Source organism: Drosophila takahashii, chromosome 2L (assembly GCF_030179915.1).
Source record: "Drosophila takahashii strain IR98-3 E-12201 chromosome 2L, DtakHiC1v2, whole genome shotgun sequence".
Taxonomy (NCBI): Eukaryota; Metazoa; Arthropoda; class Insecta; order Diptera; family Drosophilidae; genus Drosophila; species Drosophila takahashii.
Window position 1 is genome coordinate 13,188,601 of NC_091678.1, and position 22,912 is coordinate 13,211,512.

The 22,912-nt window shown below is 41.3% G+C and overlaps 4 protein-coding genes across 6 annotated transcripts in view; 1 reads left to right on the plus strand and 3 right to left on the minus strand.

The window, feature by feature from the left end:
• The window catches only part of uif (sushi, von Willebrand factor type A, EGF and pentraxin domain-containing protein uif), a 34,719-nt gene extending 29,601 nt beyond the window's left edge, over positions 1–5,118 (plus strand). The window contains exons 9-14 of the mRNA XM_017159183.3: positions 164–539; positions 605–730; positions 863–958; positions 2,084–3,471; positions 4,246–4,356; positions 4,420–5,118. Of these exons, the coding sequence (XP_017014672.2) occupies positions 164–539; positions 605–730; positions 863–958; positions 2,084–3,471; positions 4,246–4,356; positions 4,420–4,451 (2,129 nt within the window). The 3' untranslated portion in view covers positions 4,452–5,118. The remainder of the gene's footprint in view (positions 1–163; positions 540–604; positions 731–862; positions 959–2,083; positions 3,472–4,245; positions 4,357–4,419) is intronic.
• On the minus strand, positions 3,092–5,910 carry LOC108069199 (uncharacterized). The gene is made up of 4 exons (XM_017159188.3): positions 5,145–5,910; positions 4,854–4,989; positions 4,597–4,707; positions 3,092–3,445 (listed from the first exon to the last, which is right to left on the minus strand). The coding sequence occupies exon 1, from the start codon at positions 5,781–5,783 to the stop codon at positions 5,145–5,147; it is 639 nt and encodes a 212-aa protein (XP_017014677.2). The 5' UTR covers positions 5,784–5,910; the 3' UTR covers positions 3,092–3,445; positions 4,597–4,707; positions 4,854–4,989.
• Positions 5,911–6,241: 331 nt separating this feature from the next.
• Positions 6,242–8,113, minus strand: LOC108069215 (ring-infected erythrocyte surface antigen). 2 transcript variants are annotated; one of them, XM_017159212.3, is made up of 2 exons: positions 7,945–8,113; positions 6,242–7,880 (listed from the first exon to the last, which is right to left on the minus strand). In XM_017159212.3, exon 2 carries the CDS (start codon positions 7,873–7,875, stop codon positions 6,421–6,423), a length of 1,455 nt encoding a protein of 484 aa, XP_017014701.2. In that variant the 5' UTR covers positions 7,876–7,880; positions 7,945–8,113; the 3' UTR covers positions 6,242–6,420. The 2 variants fall into 2 exon arrangements, with proteins under 2 accessions (XP_017014701.2, XP_017014702.2); XM_017159213.3 differs by having other exon boundaries at positions 7,941–8,113.
• A 63-nt stretch (positions 8,114–8,176) lies between these two features.
• The window catches only part of Tsp (Thrombospondin), a 47,313-nt gene continuing 32,577 nt past the window's right edge, over positions 8,177–22,912 (minus strand). The window contains exons 10-14 of one of the 2 annotated variants that reach the window (XM_017159210.3): positions 12,875–12,996; positions 10,540–10,862; positions 8,604–10,087; positions 8,410–8,543; positions 8,177–8,354 (exon numbers count right to left, since the gene is read on the minus strand). In XM_017159210.3, the coding sequence (XP_017014699.2) occupies positions 8,284–8,354; positions 8,410–8,543; positions 8,604–10,087; positions 10,540–10,862; positions 12,875–12,996 (2,134 nt within the window). In that variant the 3' untranslated portion in view covers positions 8,177–8,283. Of the gene's footprint in view, positions 8,355–8,409; positions 8,544–8,603; positions 10,088–10,539; positions 10,863–11,301; positions 11,820–12,874; positions 12,997–22,912 lie in introns of those variants that run through there. The other variant, XM_070215092.1, reaches the window with a different exon arrangement.

A 22,912-nucleotide genomic window follows, 5' to 3' on the forward strand; every position in this document is an offset into this window, starting at 1 on the left:
TTTATTTATTTATCTTTTTATTTATTTATTTATTTTTTAATTATTTATTTACTTATTTATTTATTTATTTTTTTCTATTTTTTTTATTTTTTTATATATTTTTTTTTATTTATTATTTATTAATTTATTATTAATTAACTTATGTTATATTTTTACTTTACAGCCGACTTCTGCCCTGCATTGGCGGATCCTGTTGGAGGATCGCAGGTGTGCAAGGATTGGGGCGCCGGTGGTCAGTTCAAGGTCTGCGAGATTGCCTGTAATGCCGGTCTACGTTTCTCGGAGCAAGTGCCCGAGTTCTACACCTGCGGAGCCGAGGGCTTCTGGCGACCCACTCGCGAACCCTCAATGCCCCTGGTCTACCCATCCTGCTCCCCATCGAAGCCCGCCCAGCGTGTTTTCCGCATCAAGATGCTCTTCCCCTCGGACGTGCTGTGCAACAAGGCTGGTCAGGCGGTGCTCCGTCAGAAGGTTACCAACTCGGTTAATGGTCTGAACAGGGACTGGAACTTCTGCTCTTATGCCATCGAAGGAACTAGGTAGGTCTACCCATGGCTTCTTTTATGTTTCCCCTTCTCATTTAAAGTAATTATTCGCCATACAGGGAATGCAAGGACATCCAGATCGATGTGAAATGCGATCATTACCGAGCTGCCCAGAATAACCGAGTGCGTCGTCAGTCCAAGGACGGTGGTGTCTATGTAATGGAGGCCGAACTTCCAGTGGTCAAGTAAGTAGTTGCATGAGAAACCTAACCCATGAGTCCCACACTAGCATGTCCTGATCTGATGATCCGCCGTTTATCCGTGTACACTGTGTATATGTTATATGTGTTTTGTGTGTTCGTTAACCCAATTTGCAGCGAGGAGGATGACGATCTGACTTTGACGGGTCGCCAGGGACGCCAACAAACTGGCGGCGATACATACACCCTGGAGATAGCCTTCCCGGCTGTAAAGTATGTCTAGCACTCCTTTGTTGGTCCACCCTACGAATAACCAAATCCGACAAATTGCACCCGATCTGCCCAGCATCAAATCTGCACCCAGTACTACTTCCAACCAGTCTCAGTCTCAGTCTAATCCAACATCCATCCAATCAAACCGAAGCACTTAACCAAATGCTTGTCTAACCTCACATTACATGTCAATGCGTGCTAACCCGGTTTTAAAGCTTACTTTTCAATGTCTAGAAAAGTGTTACCTAATATCACAAGATTTAAACCACAGATAAAATTTATATTTCATTTTATTTTCAATGTTATAGATTGGAACGATCTATGAAAACTTGAATGCTCTTCAAGAGATCTTAGATCTTATATGCATTTATCATAGTATATACATTTCATTTAATTTCAAATATTATAACTTGAAATGAGCTATGAAAAAGTTAATGTTCTTTAGGAAATATTAGATTTTGTATGCATTTAATAATTTAATTGAAATATTATAACTTGAAACGATCTACAAAAATTTGAATGCTCTTTAAGAGACCATAGATCTTATATGCATTTTGTATATACCTTTCATTTAATTTCAAATATATTAACTTGATCTTTGACAACTTGAATGCCTTTTAAGAGATTTTAGATCTTATGTGCATTTAATATATACATTTCATTTAATTTCAATATTATAACTTGAAAAGATCTATGAAAACATTAATGTTCTTTAAAAGATCTGAGATCTTATATGCATTTAATATATACATTTCATTTCATTTCCAATATTTTAACTTGATCTATGAAAACATAAATGCTCTTTAAGAGATCTTAAATCTTTTGTGCATTTAATATATACATTTCATTTAATCTCTATTAAAACATGAATGCTTTTTAAGAGATCTGATCTTATATGCATTTAATATATATATTTCATTTATTTTCAAATATTAGAACTTGATCTTTGAAAACATGAATGCTTTTTAAGAGATCTGAGATATTATACGCATTTGATATATTCAGTATTATATGATACTTAAGGATAACACTTTGTCTGAACATTAACAAATGTTTTTGAAATGTTTAAAATATAATAGTTCCCTTTAAACATATCTAATAAACCCTATCTCTGTCCCCCTCCAGTGATCCTGTGGTGCACACATCGACCGGTGAACGATCCAGCGTGAAGCAATTGCTGGAGAAGCTCATCCTCGAGGACGATCAGTTTGCCGTGCAGGAGATTCTGCCCAACACAGTTCCGGATCCGGCATCCTTAGAACTGGGATCGGAGTACGCCTGTCCGGTGGGTCAGGTGGTGATGATTCCCGACTGCGTGCCCTGTGCGATTGGAACCTTCTACGACAGTGCCAATAAGACGTGCCTGGCCTGTTCCCGCGGCACCTACCAATCGGAGGCTGGTCAGCTGCAGTGCAGCAAGTGCCCGGTGATTGCTGGCAGGCCAGGAGTGACCGCAGGACCAGGTGCCCGTTCGGCGGCCGACTGCAAGGAGCGCTGCCCCGCTGGCAAGTACTTCGATGCGGAGACGGGTCTGTGCCGCTCCTGCGGTCATGGTTTCTATCAGCCCAACGAGGGATCCTTCGGCTGCGAACTGTGCGGCCTGGGACAGACGACGCGCTCCACGGAGGCCACGTCGCGCAAGGAGTGTCGCGATGAGTGCAGCTCTGGCCAGCAACTGGGCGCCGACGGACGCTGTGAACCCTGTCCCAGGGGCACCTACCGCCTGCAGGGCGTCCAGCCATCCTGTGCCGCCTGTCCGCTGGGCAGGACAACGCCCAAGGTGGGCGCCAGTTCGGTGGAGGAGTGCACCCTGCCGGTCTGTTCGGCGGGAACGTATCTGAATGCTACGCTCAACATGTGCATCGAGTGCCGCAAGGGCTTCTACCAGTCGGAGTCACAGCAGACGACTTGTTTGCAGTGTCCACCCAATCACAGCACCAAGATCACCGGAGCCACCTCCAAGAGCGAGTGCACCAATCCCTGCGAGCACATTGCCGAGGGCAAACCGCATTGCGATGTGAATGCCTACTGCATCATGGTCCCTGAGACGTCGGACTTTAAGTGCGAGTGCAAGCCAGGATTCAATGGAACTGGAATGGCCTGCACGGATGTTTGCGATGGCTATTGCGAGAATTCGGGTGCCTGTGTGAAGGATCTAAAGGGTACGCCCTCTTGCCGCTGTGTGGGCTCCTTTACGGGACCCCACTGCGCGGAGAGGTCCGAGTTCGCTTACATTGCCGGTGGAATTGCCGGAGCAGTGATCTTTATCATTATCATCGTACTGCTCATCTGGATGATCTGCGTGCGGTCGACGAAGCGCCGGGATCCCAAGAAGATGCTGACGCCGGCGATCGACCAAACCGGATCGCAGGTGAACTTCTACTACGGCGCCCACACGCCCTACGCGGAGTCCATCGCGCCGTCGCATCACAGCACCTATGCGCATTACTACGACGACGAGGAGGACGGCTGGGAGATGCCCAACTTCTACAACGAAACGTACATGAAGGATGGTGAGTAATAATACATTTTAGTAATTTATGAAAATTGTTATGAAATTGTTATAAAAATTGGGATACAAGTAGGAGGAAAGTCGAGAAAAGACATTGTCAATTTAAAAGTCTCAGTTTTTCAACCTAAACCTTTGTATTTCAAATACTTCCCTATTATATTCTTGCTCATCTTTAATAATAATTGCAAATTAGAATCATTTAATTGTTATGAAAATTTGGATACAACTAGTTAGAAAGTAAGGAAGCGATATTGCTAAGTTAAAAATCTCAGTCTATCAACCCAAACCTTTGTATTACAAATACTTCCCTATTATATCCTTTCTTATCTTTAACAATAATTGCAATTTATAATCATTGTATTGCTATGAAAATTGGGATACAAGTAGGTAGAAGGTAAAAAAACATTATTTTCAAACTAAAAGTCTCAGTCTTTCAACCTAAAAAAAATTATAATATTATAATCATTTTATTGTTATGAAAATTGGGATACAAGTACAATTTCTACACTACGTAAAGAAAAGACATTCTCTATATAAAAGTTTCAGTCCTTCAACCTAAACCTTTGTATTTCAAATACTTCTCTATTTAATCCTTGTTCATCTTTAATAATAATTGCAAATTATAATCATTTGATTGTTATGAAAATTGGGATACAAGAAGGTAGAAAGTAAAGAAACGATTTTGTCATATTAAAAGTCTCAATTCTTCAACGTAAACTTTTGTATCTCCAATCGTTCCCTATTAAATCCCTGCTCACCTTTAATCTCTTAACAGGTCTGCATGGCGGCAAGATGAGTACATTGGCTAGGTCCAATGCCTCGCTCTATGGAACTAAAGAAGACTTATACGACCGACTGAAACGTCACGCCTACACGGGCAAGAAGGGTAAGTTAAAAAGATAACTTTATAATAGTAATAATATTAATGTAATATCGTTTTTATTTGCAGAAAAGAGTGATAGTGATAGCGAAGTGCAGTAAAACAACGAGTCGCGATTTAGAAGAGATAAATTACAGATAACAAAGCTGCTTTAATGTAAAATGTGGTCATAAATAGAGAACGGGATGCGGCGACGGAGCTCACTGTCAGAACAGTGATCGAAACACTGCCCCCAGAAATACTCACTGGAGAGCCTTGCATTGAATCAACGTAATAGCTGCGACTTCTTCGCTTTCGATCCATCTTCAGTCCCAATCTCACGTGGATATTACGTGGCTTAATGCAAGGCTTCGAGAGCTGCTTAAAAACGCGAGGCGAGACGATAAATCTTAAATTAGTAATTCCCATATGTGCTCTTTAGGTATGCAAACTACATGAAATTAAGTCGAACTTATGCCTAATATAACGAATGAAATATTGTTTTAATCTTAAGTATTATTTACCTATACAAGACACTCGAAACTACCATGCTTGACGCGGTACCAAATTGCAATACATATATATATATATACTTATATATAAACATAGATTTTTCCAACCATATAGATTGTCCAAGCTTGTTGAACAAATTCGCGAGTGCTGTAAAAAGCAAATCAAATATAGTCGTTATTTTGTAATTTAATAAAAGCAATTTAATTATTATGTATGACAATTAATTTTATAAATTTTCTTGTATAAAATAAAAGAAACGAAACGAATCTAATTGAAGATGTGGCGATACCAAATGTTATTACTTATTGATCAGAGAGTTCGGTTCTTCGTTGGAAGTGACTGATGAAGGTTTTTCCACGACGCTGCTTGCAAGCCATGTCCTTGTGTCTCTGAAGAGTCGGCAGGATGTTGGGTACCTTTTTCTTCGCAACTCTGGGATTTCGTTTAATGTACTTCAGGGACTCGTCCACACGCAAATGTACCTTTGTCTGGACCTCGAAGAGGCAATCGTGCAGCATATGGAAATGGTCGGTGGCCTGACCGGCAAAGGCCAGGATTAAAAAGGACAACGGCACTGTAACGCTGCCCACCCAGTATTTTTCGTACTGCCCATAGTTATATTCCGACACCAGGCCCGTTCCGATCAGTATTATCTTGATCAGCAGAGATAATATATGCTCGAAGGTTTTCCAAACGACCTGAACGGCAATCTCCAGCAGAAGGAATGTCATTGCCAACTCGTATGTACGTTTGAGGAGTGCCGGCATAATATGAAGTCGCCGGGGAATGAAGCAATTGTCCCATATCAGATCCATTGCCGCAAGACCCACAATCAGAGAGGGTAACTGTAGTCCCGGAATATTCGAACTTTTCGAAGACAAAGCCACAAAATGCATCACGTGGAACAGGCCAGCAACGAAAACACAGCCCAAGGAAGTCATTTTTGGAGGTTACGCGCTTATTTTCAACTTAAAATTTGTTAAAATATGGTTACAAAATAAATCGAAATTTGAGTGCATAATTCTACTTGGTTTGAGTAATATCGAAAGTGTATGATAGAATTTCAAATGTTACTGCGATGTATTTTATTTGCTTTCAAATAAAAGTTACGATTTTCGGCTAGAGGATAAATAGTATCGGTTAGAAACTGACAAATATATACTTTCCTCTAAAAAGCCCAAGACGGATTTGTAAAGCCCCTTAAATCCTTTACCAAATTTTTAAAATTTGAATTAACGTTAAAGCCACCCAGTCAGTCGATTACATATCGATAACTAATCTCGTTTCCAACACTGCCCTATCTGCCCACCACGCCACCTAGCGCTCATTTGTAAAAGAAGTTAAAGTAATTGGCGCTTTAATTCAAATACACATATAAAGCTTACAAAATGGAAACGTGTAAACTTGATATTGATGTGCACATTTATTTCAAAAATAGATTAATTTTAGGCAACTCTATGCCAATATTTTGGGCGATTTTGAAGTGCTTTGGTACGCATTGTACAATCAATCGGAGTCAAATCTTTTGTTTCTGCTTTTGTATATATAATCTAATTTTCATTTGCTTAGAACGGTAGCCTACTCCTTGCGCGACAGGTAAATCAGACTGAAAGCCAAGCTGCAGAATAGTATGGGATAGCTGAGCTGCAGAAGTTTGCGACCGATGAGTCTCCGAAAGAAGCTGAACGATTTGCTAGCAGTCTGCTTTTTGCCGGAATCCATTTCCTCCTCGATCTCGGTTTCCGCTTCCGGTTCCGCTTCCATTTCCACCTCCGCTTCTATATCCTCCACCATTTCAGTCTCGTTCACAACTGGCTCTGCCTCTGTGGTGGTGTTTTCTTCGGCTCCCGACTGCAAAAGCTGACGCAGTAGCTCCACATTGTGTTCCGGATCGAACAGTTCTTCCAAGGGAACCATCCGGCGATCGCTCTCCACCGATCCATCCACCGATGGTCGGGCAGTCAGTCCCGAGTCCGAAATGTTGGATTGGTTCTCATCCGTTGGTTGCTGAAATTTTAGGCCCATTGTTTCGGGGCTTCTTTCGAATTGGTTCCTGAGAAATCGATCCTCTGCGGTTTCGCCACCCCCACTTATCGCCATTTCAAGTTCTTCCATTAGCGTTTCGGGTACAGACTTCTGGGGTTCCTCGATGGGTTCTTGGAGAACCATCTGTGTGGATTCTTCAGCTGGCTCTTCAGCCAGTTTCTCAAAGAGTTCCACTTCCTTGTCCATTTGTTCCTCAATATCTGCCACTGGCAATTCTTCATTACTCAGAACTTTTTCAGGATCCTCCATTTGTTCCTCAATATCTGCACATTTTTCTTGCTTTGCCTGTTGATTAACCACTGGCAATTCTTCATTACTCAGAACTTTTTCAGGATCGTCGGGCAGTTTCTGCTGCGTTTTATTTACAGAGAGCTGTCCCACATTTAGTCCAGAGTTCTCAGTCTTATTTTCGATCCCTTGGTCTTCATTTGGCCTTGATTCCTCAGTTTCGAACTGCACATCCTGCATATCCAGGTCATCTAGGGCCACTTCGGCCTCCATTTCGGCGACGACTCGTTGAAGTTCCTTGAGTGTTTGCTCCTCAGCCCGTCGAAGTTCCATTTCGCTGCTGGTTCCCGGAATCCTGTCGAGAATCGTTTGCAGTATGGGACTGGGTCTGACCGTTAGCGTTGTGTCGGCCAGTTCCGTCATCGAAGACTCCAGTTGGATGCCCGAGTCATCTGTCATTTGATGATCATCGACCGAGTTGCGTACCACCGAGCTGTACAGGCGGCGACTGCTAATCTGATGAAGACTGCCACTGGGACCCAGAAAAATGGGAGCCGGAATTTTGGTGGTCATCTTCGTCACCGAACTGCGTGAGGGTCGCAGATCGCTCTCAGAGGAGGCGGTTGGTTCCGCGTCCATTTCGACGCTTGATTTAAAATTTAATGCCCCCAAATCTTCGGAATTTTTCACATTCTTCGTGTTCTCAGTCTTCTTCAACTCGTCCTGGGAGCGAGTTGCTTGCACATCGCAGCTGGCCATCGTTGCTATTAAAATCAAGGATTCAACTCGATTTGGAACCACCTCTGGTCTCTGCTCTTACTTACTTACCCTTAACAAATTTCAAGCAAGACTGACTGAATTTTACCCGGTTAACTAGTCAACTAGTTTCACTGCTCTGTGTGTTTTCAATGATTTCGTTATGTAAGTTTTCCTTATTTCGCCGGTCAAAATGTTCCCTAGCGTAAGTGTGTTCGCCTAACTGAGACAGGTCAACTAACTGAACTTGACAATTGGTTGTCTTTTGGGTGTTTTAAACGCATGGCCCACTTGATTCGAGGCCTTTTTAAATGGCCAACTCGGTTGGCAACTCGTTTTATTAACTAAGTGCTAGAATTAATAATTAATTTGGTTAAAATGGATGGCAAAAAGGGGTAGTGGTTCCTCTGTTCAGTCCTGCAACTCCACCTTCGTCTTGAGATATTCAGACAGATCATTGTAGATCAGGGGCTTCACGCGGTCTGTTTTAAAGGATAGATATAAGAAAGGTACGTTAAGCTGGGAGATTTCACTTACTATTGCACTTGTACTGCAGGTTGGACCATATAATCATCCTCTGGGAGAAGCAGAACACGCCCAGCCGTCCGCCCTTCAGCGTGGAGTCAAAGACATTGCCCGAGTCGAAGATGAGGCGATGACCCTCGTACATTCTGTAAAGGAATAAGAGACTAGAGACATGGGAACTCGGCAATGGAAACCCCATCACTCACTGCAGTCGGATGAGGCCAATGGCCGGTCGATGCACCAGGGACCAGCGGTAGGAGGTTCTCTCCTTCCAGGCAATGTTCTTCGGATCCTTCCACAGCAGCCTGGCCTCGCCATCGGTATTCCCCTCGTGCCACAAACTGTTGCGCATCGTTGGCCCAGGACCCTCGGTGCTGTTGACCAGTTTAATCTGAATTCCCGGCGCTGCGGAGGCAGTAAAGGGTCGTGGCTCCCAGTAGGTTTGCGTTCCCTTCTTCCACTGCACCACATAGTATTTGTAGCTGCTCTGATAGCTAAACACAAAGCCGGCATAATCGTCATCCGTATCATCATTGATATAGAAGGTTCCATCGAAATCGACACCACCGAAGGCATCTCTGCCCACCGCCAATCCGGGATCGGAGTTTAAAGTCTGCACGATCTCAGTGCCATTGGCATGGACCACCCAGTTGGGATCAGCCTGGGATAAACCCTTCGGATCCAGAGGAATAGTTTGCAGTGTACGAAAGTCCGTGTGATGAATCATCGAGTTGTTGGGGCAATTATCAATGGCATTTGGTACCCCATCCACATCCTCGTCCTCTTCGCAACGATCACCCTTGCCATTGCGATTGAAATCCTCCTGCTTGGGATTGCTGGCAAGCGGACAGTTGTCCTTGTAGTTGGGTATCCCGTCGCCATCCATGTCGTCATCGCACTCATCGCCCGTTCCATCGCCATCAGTGTCCAGTTGATCCGAATTGCTGACCATGGGGCAGTTATCCAGCGAATTGGGCACTCCATCGTCATCGCCGTCGATGTCCCGATGACAGGCGTCGCCCACAAAGTCCATGTCGCGATCCTTCTGGTCGGGATTCGGGAGATTCGGGCAGTTATCGCAGCCATTGCCCACACCATCATTGTCTACATCCGATTGACTGGGATTCGGCAGCAGCGGGCAGTTGTCCAGCTCGTTTGGTATGGAATCATTGTCCATATCCCCATCGCACTCATCACCCAGACCATCCTCATCGGTGTCCAGCTGCCTGGGATTGTACTTGAGCACACAGTTGTCGCACACATCGCCCACTCGGTCGCCATCGGAATCCACCTGCTCGGTGTTGTAGGCCAGCGGGCAATTATCCTGGGTGTTCTGGACATTATCGCCATCGGCATCCTCGTCACACCCATCGCCATAGCCATCCAGATCGGCGTCCTCCTGTCCCGAATTCGGCAGCCTGGGGCAGTTGTCCCGCTGACAATGCAGCTCCGGGCAGCCGAGCGTCTTGTCCGGCCAACCATCCATATCGGAGTCCCTGCCGCACATCAATCCATTGCCCGCCCATCCCACATTGCAGTGGCACTTGCTTCGCAGGTTGTCCATCCGCAGGCAAACGGCATTGCGATCGCAAACAGTGCCATCCGGACACACGGACACCGAGGATCTGTCCAGGCAGCTGTAGGTGCCATTGGTCACATGTCCCTCGTGGCACTGGCATCTGTAGGAGCCCTGGGAAATAAAGAAGTTGAGTCAGTTTACTCGGGAGATGCTGATTTTGAAGATATTAAAATTACTCTTAATGGTAGGTTAGTAGGTAATACATCAGAATATCAAAATAAAATATTTCCGAGTCATTATAAATTACAATTTTCATTCGAATATTTATTTAGTTAAAACTAATATTTAGAAAAAAAGGGACTTTAGATTTTTTACAATAACTCTTATAGGAAAATAAAAAATATTTTTGAAAAGAAAAAATAAAGAAAAGGAAAGAAAATGTTAATAAAGAACTATAGACTATTATTGTTAAAGAATTTGTTAAATTTCTCTTGAAGTATGTAATAGTTTTATTACTTTCAAGGGAACAATACCGGGAATTGGTATATTTTATATATCAACATGAGTTTATAACGCACGTTCTTTATATACTATACAGTGACCACTCTATATATTCGACTCACAATCTCATTTATGCAGGTGGAGTGATCCGGGCATCGGAAGAAACCAGTTCGGCACTCATCGACATCCAGGCACGTTTGCTTGCGATAATCCAGGGAGTAGAATTCGGCGTAGTAGCCATTTGCGTGAGTTCCATCAAAACCGACTGGACAAGGACTGCACTGGAAGCCCGGACTGAGATTGGTGCAGATCGTAAGATCGTCGCAGGGATCGTAGATCGCGCACTCATCCAAATCCCGGCAGCCTGTGCCGTTTACCTCGTGACCCACCGGACATGAGATGCAATGGAAGTAGGGCGGGTAACCAACCTGCAGGCATTGGGCACCTTTTGCGTTGAAAAAATAATAGCAAATGCAAAGGAAGGTAAGAGATGAATGATTTAATTGTATGGAAACGATTGATGATCTCAGAGTTACAAAATATTTGATGAGTTTTAATAAAACAAAAAATATTTCCCATTCATATTGTTTTTTTTTACACAGATCAAGTTTTATAATTTCGCTGATTGGATATATTTTTATCGAAATCGGACAATTGAATATTCGGTTTCCAAACTATTTAATTCCTTTGAACCGGAAGATATCTTTTATACATGTTTAAGCTAATTCTTCACGATGATCTCGTTTGATATGTGACTTTAAATTGATACGATAACTCACCATTAGTCTTCAGAAGCATGACCAGAAAATGATAGTGTATAAACATGATGCGGTATAAAGGCATGTGGGTTTGGGGTGATGATTTCGATAGGCAAATAAATAAAATATGTGGCCAATGATGGAGTTTGTTTATTAAATACCAAAAAATTACAGCATACATTTTTTTATTAAGATTATTCATAGTTTATTACAATAATTGGGAGATTTCAGGCGGGGGAAAGCAAATTTTGTTACACGTTTATAGACTCCACTTTCTGGGCATTTAATTGGGACATATTATATTCTATTCTATGCTAGAATAAAGTTTTCAAACATATTATCTCATATTATTTTTCTTCGTTGGAGCTGCTCGTTCTGCTTTTCAAATTCAAATGGATTGCTAATACTATGAATTCCGCTGTGTGCCAAACGTAGAGCTTACAACTTATGACTATTTTATAAAGATAGTAATTCAATATGTGCACTTTCTACGTTCTGTATTTGTAATTTAGGTAATTTAGGTGTGTATATCGTATCATAGCTTAGCCGAGGCGCTGCGATTGTCCCCTCCGCTGCGAATTAGTTCGTTACGACCGAGTATTTGCGGGCCGTGTACTGGCTCTGCCTCTGATAGTGAATGTTGCCTAGTACAAATGAGAATTGTTTATTAGTAAGTTGGTAAGTTATTTGTGATGAGTCTCCCATTTGACATTGGGTCCATCTACTTTGTACTTTCGCCGCAATCCAATTAGACCCCCTGAACATTCCAGGACGCCCCAAAAAAGTCGGTGCTGCTGACTCTGCCCATTGGATCTCTGGATCTCAGTAAAACTGGGCTCTGATTAGCCCTCTTGTTTCACACATTCGCGGGAAGCCCGTAATTACCCCGGGTACTATATAATTTTCGAGGGTTTTTTATTCAATCAAAAGGTTCGGCGAGTCCTCAGAGCCCGAATTAACCCGAAGTGGGCATTAATAAATCAAATAATCGTGTGAATTGAGTACGCTACACTCGAATGGGTCAGGCATATGCATTTCTGTTAGACCGGTTATATCATCCAATGAGAGGTGAAATTTGAAATAAATTTAAAATAAATAAATTGGATTTTCTCAATTGTAAATTGTTCAAAAATTAGTTGCATTCACATTTTATATAAGCCCCATGTACTTAAATTTTATTAAGGTAATTGGTTTTTTAAAAGCCCGTATTAGTGTTTTATATTAATTTATTAAATCCATAAAACTATTACCTCAGAAATTCAGTAAAACTAGATTTTAAAATGATTTTTCAGTAAATTTAAAATAATGTTAAAAAGTGGAATTTTTATGAAGGACAAATTTTAGCTATCCATCAGCAAAGAAAAATTTAATTGAAATTAATGGGTCCCAAAAAGTTGTAATTTGTTATGTTATTGTAAACTAGTCCCGATGAACAATAATAATAAAAACAGTTTAGCCACTCAACCATTTCCTTCTTCCCCTTTCGTTGAGAACTTCTATGATTCTTGTGTGATCCCATGTTTACCAATCAACCCACTCGCAACTGAGCTGATGGCACGACAAACGCAAATTAGCCATAAAATCAACAGAATCCCCAAAAAGACAAAACTCCATTTAGGAGGGGCACACTAAGAACACACAGGGGTAAGCCCATAGGAGACCATTCCATTTGAGTGGTTTTCCCTCCACTTCCACTTACCTGAGGGGCACGGTGTGTCCAGGCAAGGATTACGTAGCGAACATGTGCGTCCATCACCTTCGTAGCCGGCTGGACAGGAGTCACACTGGGCTCCATTCACGGTATCGTGACACTGAACGCCTCTGCAAAAGGGAGACACACAGATTGTTGTTAATGCGATCGGGCAGGGTTTGTATAGGAATGGGGCATATTGTTTATTATTATTAATACCGACAGCCAGGAACAAACAGCAACAAAAGACTGTTAATGTTGGACACAGTCAGAGTCGAGCATACAAAGGCATACATATTTATTAATGATGTTTAGTGGAAACGGCTACACACACAAAAGCCACTGAGACGGGGAAATGGGAGAAAAGAAAAGGTTGCCCCCGCGGAGGGATTTGAGGATCCGAGGGTCACAAAAGCACCGACAAAGCGCAGTTCGACAAGCGACAAGACATGTGCCGTGAGGGAAACCCTCCTCCTCTCCTCAGGTGGATTTTCGGATGGTTTCCCCCATCCGCCGCAGGAAGACAACGGATCCCGAAAACAAATTACAATTACAAGAAAATCTTATTAAAAGCCAGCGAAACACAAATAAATAAAGGAGGGTGAGTGTGTGTAGGCTGCGCGATGCAGATGGCCTCTGGCCACAAAATCACAAGAAACATCCAACTGCATTGCATGCATGTAAATTTCTCCCAACGTTTTCCTTATTTATGCTCCAGAGTGTGGGTTTGCTTATGGCTCTGCAAAATATTTACATATCATGACATGGTCATTAGTTCGCTTCGGTTTTGGGGTTACAGTTACACGGGCCATCGGCCATCGTCCAATGTTCCATCTTCATCTCGGTCTCCATCATCCATACATCCACTTTTTACGTCTGTAGTTGCAATTTAGCAGCCCACTTTGTCGGAACATAACTCATGGCAATCCAATTTCCTAGGAAAATACATCCAAACCATCAGCCAGAACTACCGTGCCCAACTGACCCAGAAGCCATAGTTTCAAATATTTTATGGCTAAGCACACAGTGCGTTTTCGCCTGCCGGAAGTCTTAGTCTCCATCTTCGACTTGGTTATAGACCTAGACTTGGCCCTAGCTTCCCAACTTCCATTTGGCCCGAGGAGCAAATAATAATAATGATGGGGCAAAATAGGTTTGCACTATCGCAAAATACCCTTAAATAAAATAAAAGCTATAAAACGTTTACTATAAACTACTAAACTCTCTAGATTACCTACTCTAAATATTTATGAAATATTATTAAATCAAATCTTACTTATTAATTTTAGATCTATTAAAAAAAGTATGCTCATTGAATAAATAAAAAAAATAACAGCTCTAAAACTAAACAGCTACATTACTAGCTCAAAATATCTATATTACATCCTCTACCTTCTTTAAATATTTACCAAATATTATAAACAAATGTCGATATTACAAACTCAAAAATGTTCCCTAGATTACCTACTCTAAATATTAATGAAATATTATTAAATTGATTCTTTATTCTTAATTTTAAATGTGTTGATTAATGAAAGCCCTTTTAATATTCTCATAACAAATATAGGGCTTTAATAATATTCACCATTCTCGTTTCAAACAGAGTATTATAATAACAACTTTTGGTTTGCTGAAGAACCTGAAGTATTGCGTTTGTTATTTCTTGGCGCTGTCAGTTGATGAGATCCATCAGCTTGGGGGCCCTCGAGTTTGGCATATCCATGGTGGGCAACAACACACTTGTCCCGATCGCGGGAGAGTGCGACAATTTGGTTCCTGGGTTCTTGCTTTCGTGTGGAAGTGGCAGCTTTTCGGGGCTTGCCCCTAACTGGCTAGGCGCAATTAGCAAAAAGTGTTAAGTACTTAAGTGGCAAGCGGTCCAAGTCAAGTGAGTAAAGTTGGATGCTGCGTGGGGGTTTTCGCTTTCCGCCAGCGTTCCCAGATGCCTCCGCCCCTGATCGGCCTCTCCTGACCAACACTTTGAGCTTTTCTGCTTTGTTTCAGTTCATTCGACCATATTGTCTGGGTTCTGCGGCTCTGCGGCATCGTTTGAGTGCTGGGAAAATATCCAGTCAAGCGCAACGAGGAACGCATTAGCATTTCAGCCGCCTCCGTCCTCCAAGTCCACCGATTGGCTTGGCATGGCGGACCAAGACCCAAACCCAAACGCGGACTACCTTTCTTTCTGAACGTTCTTTTTATTAACCACGCATTCATAATTCATAATTCCAATTTGCTGGCTTGGGCCCAAGTTCGAGTCCAGTTCAAACACCGGCCAAGGAGCCATAGAAGGAATAGAGGGCAGGTCCCTGAGCAGAGTGAAGGAGCAGGGCCTGAGTAATGTGTGAACATGGCTCTGAAGCATGCAAAGGCTTTTAGCCAAGTGGAAAGGGGAATGGGAATGAGGTGCACAAAACTTTGGATCAACACGGATTACTGTGGTCCAAGGTTTAGGTATTCAATATTATTATACTTAGGGTTTGTCAGATCACATATTTTAGATATCCCCTTGATCAACGTTTAATGGTCTATTAGCTCGAACGTAAGCCCTATTCTTGGGGTTTACTCTACCGCTCAGCCATTAACCTCACCCAAATGGCTTCTAATGGTAGCGCATGCCATGCAAATGCTCTAACAACAAAAGAGCCAGCAAACACACTTGGCTGCCACTCGAAGGAGAGCTCCCTATTCTCAGTGGAGAATCCAAGCATCCAATCCCCTCGAATCCTCGAATGTGGCGCACGCTTTGGACAAACTGCAGCTAACTGCCATAAAGCGGCGTTTATTTTGCCACAGGCCACTTATCTGCGAGGTTGACTGGGGCTCCAACTCCATCTCCATCTGCGACTCCAGCTTTTCAGCCTCTCAGCTCTTTGGCTCGGGCCTGATCTCAACTTGGCCCGGGCTTGTTTTTGTTTTCATTGCTGCGCCTGCGCATTGCCAAGACGACCGGCATCGTAAATTGTTTATGCGGCGATACGAGATTGCAAACTCCTTGTACATAAAAACCCTATTAGGGTATTAAGTTAATAGAAGACTCGAAATTAAATTTATTTAATGTTTATAGTGAAGCTAAAGACTTGTTAGAGCCAATAAAAAATATTTCAGGTATCTTAATAGTCTAGTTTATGAAGTAAAAAAGTGTTTTAGATATTTATTTAGATATCTACTATACTATAGTAACCGATAATCTTTTTTTTTAAATCACAACTCTACATAAAATAGGATCAAACTTCGCTCTAAACTGAGTGGACTTTCTCAAATCAAAATAATGATCTATGGTGGGTTTAAAGGACATATCATGAAATTTCGATACTATAATATCCGAAAATCTAGTTTTTATACCCTTGCAGAGGGTATTATAATTTTGGTCAGAAGTTTGTAACGCAGTGAAGGAGACGTTTCCGACCCCATAAAGTATATATATTCTTGATCAGGATCAATAGGGGAGTCGATTTAGCCATGTCCGTCTGTCCGTCTGTCCGTCTGTCCGTCTGTCCGTCTGTCCGTCTGTCCGTCTGTCCGTCTGTCCGTCTGTATGTCTGTTTCAATACCGTTTGCGAGCTCAGTTTAAAAGCTAGCGCCTTGAAACTTTCACAGTCGTCCTAAAACATGTGTACGCAGATCAAGTTTGAAAGCCGACCCGATCGGACGTCTATATCCTATAGCTCCCATAGGAACAATCGGATATAGCTTTCACAAAAATGAAGATATTTCGCTCAGTGTAAGAGCTATTGGCATGAATCTTTCCAAATCGTATTTTTTTGTGCGTACCTTGATCAGGGTAAAAGCGCGTGCCGATCGGACGTCTATATCTTATAGCTCCCATAGGAACAATCGGATATAGCTTTCACAAAAATGAAGATATTTCGCTCAGTGTAAGAGCTATTGGCATGAATCTTTCCAAATCGTATTTTTTTGTGCGTACCTTGATCAGGGTAAAAGCGCGTGCCGATCGGACGTCTATATCTTATAGCTCCCATAGGAACAATCGGATATCGATTTCACAAAATGAAGATATTTCGCTCAGTGTAAAAGCTATTGACAAGAATCTTTCCAAATCGTATTTTTTTGTGCGTACCTTGATCAGGGTAAAAGCGCGTGCCGATCGAACGTCTATATCTCATACTTTTCATATTAACAATAGTTAAATGCTGTGAAAATATCCCTTTTTTTCTATTTTTACATGACATTTTTGCAGTACTAAAGCTGCTGACATGAAAATATGCAAATCTTATTTATTTATGTATACGTTGCTCAGGGTAATAGTTCTTGCTAATCAGACAACTGTATACTAAAGCTGCCGTTTAATAATTAAATTGGTTACATGTAGGAAATATTTTTATACCCTTGCAGAGGGTATTATAATTTTGGTCAGAAGTTTGTAACGCAGTGAAGGAGACGTTTCCGACCCCATAAAGTATATATATTCTTGATCAGGATCAATAGGGGAGTCGATTTAGCCATGTCCGTCTGTCCGTCTGTCCGTCTGTCCGTCTGTCCGTCTGTCCGTCTGTCCGTCTGTCCGTCTGTCCGTCTGTATGTCTGTTTCAATACCGTTTGCGAGCTCAGTTTAAAAGCTAGCGCCTTGAAACTTTCACAGTCGTCCTAAAACATGTGTACGCAGATCAAGTTTGAAAGCCGACCCGATCGGACGTCTATATCCTATAGCTCCCATAGGAACAATCGGATATAGCTTTCACAAAAATGAAGATATTTCGCTCAGTGTAAGAGCTATTGGCATGAATCTTTCCAAATCGTATTTTTTTGTGCGTACCTTGATCAGGGTAAAAGCGCGTGCCGATCGGACGTCTATATCTTATAGCTCCCATAGGAACAATCGGATATAGCTTTCACAAAAATTAAGATATTTCGCTCAGTGTAAGAGCTATTGGCATGAATCTTTCCAAATCGTATTTTTTTGTGCGTACCTTGATCAGGGTAAAAGCGCGTGCCGATCGGACGTCTATATCTTATAGCTCCCATAGGAACAATCGGATATCGATTTCACAAAATGAAGATATTTCGCTCAGTGTAAAAGCTATTGACAAGAATCTTTCCAAATCGTATTTTTTTGTGCGTACCTTGATCAGGGTAAAAGCGCGTGCCGATCGAACGTCTATATCTCATACTTTTCATATTAACAATAGTTAAATGCTGTGAAAATATCCCTTTTTTTCTATTTTTACATGACATTTTTGCAGTACTAAAGCTGCTGACATGAAAATATGCAAATCTTATTTATTTATGTATACGTTGCTCAGGGTAATAGTTCTTGCTAATCAGACAACTGTATACTAAAGCTGCCGTTTAATAATTAAATTGGTTACATGTAGGAAATATTTTTTATACCCTTGCAGAGGGTATTATAATTTTGGTCAGAAGTTTGTAACGCAGTGAAGGAGACGTTTCCGACCCCATAAAGTATATATATTCTTGATCAGGATCAATAGGGGAGTCGATTTAGCCATGTCCGTCTGTCCGTCTGTCCGTCTGTCCGTCTGTCCGTCTGTCCGTCTGTCCGTCTGTATGTCTGTTTCAATACCGTTTGCGAGCTCAGTTTAAAAGCTAGCGCCTTGAAACTTTCACAGTCGTCCTAAAACATGTGTACGCAGATCAAGTTTGAAAGCCGACCCGATCGGACGTCTATATCCTATAGCTCCCATAGGAACAATCGGATATAGCTTTCACAAAAATGAAGATATTTCGCTCAGTGTAAGAGCTATTGGCATGAATCTTTCCAAATCGTATTTTTTTGTGCGTACCTTGATCAGGGTAAAAGCGCGTGCCGATCGGACGTCTATATCTTATAGCTCCCATAGGAACAATCGGATATAGCTTTCACAAAAATGAAGATATTTCGCTCAGTGTAAGAGCTATTGGCATGAATCTTTCCAAATCGTATTTTTTTGTGCGTACCTTGATCAGGGTAAAAGCGCGTGCCGATCGGACGTCTATATCTTATAGCTCCCATAGGAACAATCGGATATCGATTTCACAAAATGAAGATATTTCGCTCAGTGTAAAAGCTATTGACAAGAATCTTTCCAAATCGTATTTTTTTGTGCGTACCTTGATCAGGGTAAAAGCGCGTGCCGATCGAACGTCTATATCTCATACTTTTCATATTAACAATAGTTAAATGCTGTGAAAATATCCCTTTTTTTCTATTTTTACATGACATTTTTGCAGTACTAAAGCTGCTGACATGAAAATATGCAAATCTTATTTATTTATGTATACGTTGCTCAGGGTAATAGTTCTTGCTAATCAGACAACTGTATACTAAAGCTGCCGTTTAATAATTAAATTGGTTACATGTAGGAAATATTTTTTTTTATATATTATTAAGTTAAGTTTTTTTTATATATTATTACACAAAGTTCCTTTTTTTCGATAGTACAGCGCTGTCCTCCTCGATTCTCATAATTTTTGACCATGAACTTTTTTGAAGGTATAGGTGCTCTCCTCCTCGATTCTCATAAAAGCGTTGTGTATGGGCCATGCATTTAAAACCTGAAGGAATTGTCTCATTTTTTACCATCATAATTGAACTTTTTTTTAATGATCTCGGAAGCTATAAGAGCTAGAGCCTTGTACTTTTAGATTTAGATTCCATTGTTTTCTATTCAGCGCAAGTTTGTTATGCGTATGTGCCACGCCCACTCCAACGCCCACACTCGCTATAAGATTTTGTTATGCGTACGTGCCACGCCCACTCTAAAGCCCACATTCGCTATAGGAGCTAGACTGTTTGCGTTTTAGATTTAGTTTCCTTTGCTTTCTATTCAGCGCAAGTTTATTATGCGTGTGTGCCACGCCAACTCTACAGCGCTGTCCTCCTCGTGCGTACCTTGATCAGGGTAAAAGCGCGTGCCGATCGAACGTCTATATCTCATACTTTTCATATTAACAATAGTTAAATGATGTGAAAATATCCCTTTTTTTCTATTTTTACATGACATTTTTGCAGTACTAAAGCTGCTGACATGAAAATATGCAAATCTTATTTATTTATGTATACGTTGCTCAGGGTAATAGTTCTTGCTAATCAGACAACTGTATACTAAAGCTGCCGTTTAATAATTAAATTGGTTACATGTAGGAAATATTTTTTATACCCTTGCAGAGGGTATTATAATTTTGGTCAGAAGTTTGTAACGCAGTGAAGGAGACGTTTCCGACCCCATAAAGTATATATATTCTTGATCAGGATCAATAGGGGAGTCGATTTAGCCATGTCCGTCTGTCCGTCTGTCCGTCTGTCCGTCTGTCCGTCTGTCCGTCTGTCCGTCTGTATGTCTGTTTCAATACCGTTTGCGAGCTCAGTTTAAAAGCTAGCGCCTTGAAACTTTCACAGTCGTCCTAAAACATGTGTACGCAGATCAAGTTTGAAAGCCGACCCGATCGGACGTCTATATCCTATAGCTCCCATAGGAACAATCGGATATAGCTTTCACAAAAATGAAGATATTTCGCTCAGTGTAAGAGCTATTGGCATGAATCTTTCCAAATCGTATTTTTTTGTGCGTACCTTGATCAGGGTAAAAGCGCGTGCCGATCGGACGTCTATATCTTATAGCTCCCATAGGAACAATCGGATATAGCTTTCACAAAAATGAAGATATTTCGCTCAGTGTAAGAGCTATTGGCATGAATCTTTCCAAATCGTATTTTTTTGTGCGTACCTTGATCAGGGTAAAAGCGCGTGCCGATCGGACGTCTATATCTTATAGCTCCCATAGGAACAATCGGATATCGATTTCACAAAATGAAGATATTTCGCTCAGTGTAAAAGCTATTGACAAGAATCTTTCCAAATCGTATTTTTTTGTGCGTACCTTGATCAGGGTAAAAGCGCGTGCCGATCGAACGTCTATATCTCATACTTTTCATATTAACAATAGTTAAATGCTGTGAAAATATCCCTTTTTTTCTATTTTTACATGACATTTTTGCAGTACTAAAGCTGCTGACATGAAAATATGCAAATCTTATTTATTTATGTATACGTTGCTCAGGGTAATAGTTCTTGCTAATCAGACAACTGTATACTAAAGCTGCCGTTTAATAATTAAATTGGTTACATGTAGGAAATATTTTTTTTTATATATTATTAAGTTAAGTTTTTATACCCTTGCAGAGGGTATTATAATTTTGGTCAGAAGTTTGTAACGCAGTGAAGGAGACGTTTCCGACCCCATAAAGTATATATATTCTTGATCAGGATCAATAGGGGAGTCGATTTAGCCATGTCCGTCTGTCCGTCTGTCCGTCTGTCCGTCTGTCCGTCTGTCCGTCTGTCCGTCTGTCCGTCTGTATGTCTGTTTCAATACCGTTTGCGAGCTCAGTTTAAAAGCTAGCGCCTTGAAACTTTCACAGTCGTCCTAAAACATGTGTACGCAGATCAAGTTTGAAAGCCGACCCGATCGGACGTCTATATCCTATAGCTCCCATAGGAACAATCGGATATAGCTTTCACAAAAATGAAGATATTTCGCTCAGTGTAAGAGCTATTGGCATGAATCTTTCCAAATCGTATTTTTTTGTGCGTACCTTGATCAGGGTAAAAGCGCGTGCCGATCGGACGTCTATATCTTATAGCTCCCATAGGAACAATCGGATATAGCTTTCACAAAAATGAAGATATTTCGCTCAGTGTAAGAGCTATTGGCATGAATCTTTCCAAATCGTATTTTTTTGTGCGTACCTTGATCAGGGTAAAAGCGCGTGCCGATCGGACGTCTATATCTTATAGCTCCCATAGGAACAATCGGATATCGATTTCACAAAATGAAGATATTTCGCTCAGTGTAAAAGCTATTGACAAGAATCTTTCCAAATCGTATTTTTTTGTGCGTACCTTGATCAGGGTAAAAGCGCGTGCCGATCGAACGTCTATATCTCATACTTTTCATATTAACAATAGTTAAATGCTGTGAAAATATCCCTTTTTTTCTATTTTTACATGACATTTTTGCAGTACTAAAGCTGCTGACATGAAAATATGCAAATCTTATTTATTTATGTATACGTTGCTCAGGGTAATAGTTCTTGCTAATCAGACAACTGTATACTAAAGCTGCCGTTTAATAATTAAATTGGTTACATGTAGGAAATATTTTTTATACCCTTGCAGAGGGTATTATAATTTTGGTCAGAAGTTTGTAACGCAGTGAAGGAGACGTTTCCGACCCCATAAAGTATATATATTCTTGATCAGGATCAATAGGGGAGTCGATTTAGCCATGTCCGTCTGTCCGTCTGTCCGTCTGTCCGTCTGTCCGTCTGTCCGTCTGTCCGTCTGTCCGTCTGTATGTCTGTTTCAATACCGTTTGCGAGCTCAGTTTAAAAGCTAGCGCCTTGAAACTTTCACAGTCGTCCTAAAACATGTGTACGCAGATCAAGTTTGAAAGCCGACCCGATCGGACGTCTATATCCTATAGCTCCCATAGGAACAATCGGATATAGCTTTCACAAAAATGAAGATATTTCGCTCAGTGTAAGAGCTATTGGCATGAATCTTTCCAAATCGTATTTTTTTGTGCGTACCTTGATCAGGGTAAAAGCGCGTGCCGATCGGACGTCTATATCTTATAGCTCCCATAGGAACAATCGGATATAGCTTTCACAAAAATGAAGATATTTCGCTCAGTGTAAGAGCTATTGGCATGAATCTTTCCAAATCGTATTTTTTTGTGCGTACCTTGATCAGGGTAAAAGCGCGTGCCGATCGGACGTCTATATCTTATAGCTCCCATAGGAACAATCGGATATCGATTTCACAAAATGAAGATATTTCGCTCAGTGTAAAAGCTATTGACAAGAATCTTTCCAAATCGTATTTTTTTGTGCGTACCTTGATCAGGGTAAAAGCGCGTGCCGATCGAACGTCTATATCTCATACTTTTCATATTAACAATAGTTAAATGCTGTGAAAATATCCCTTTTTTTCTATTTTTACATGACATTTTTGCAGTACTAAAGCTGCTGACATGAAAATATGCAAATCTTATTTATTTATGTATACGTTGCTCAGGGTAATAG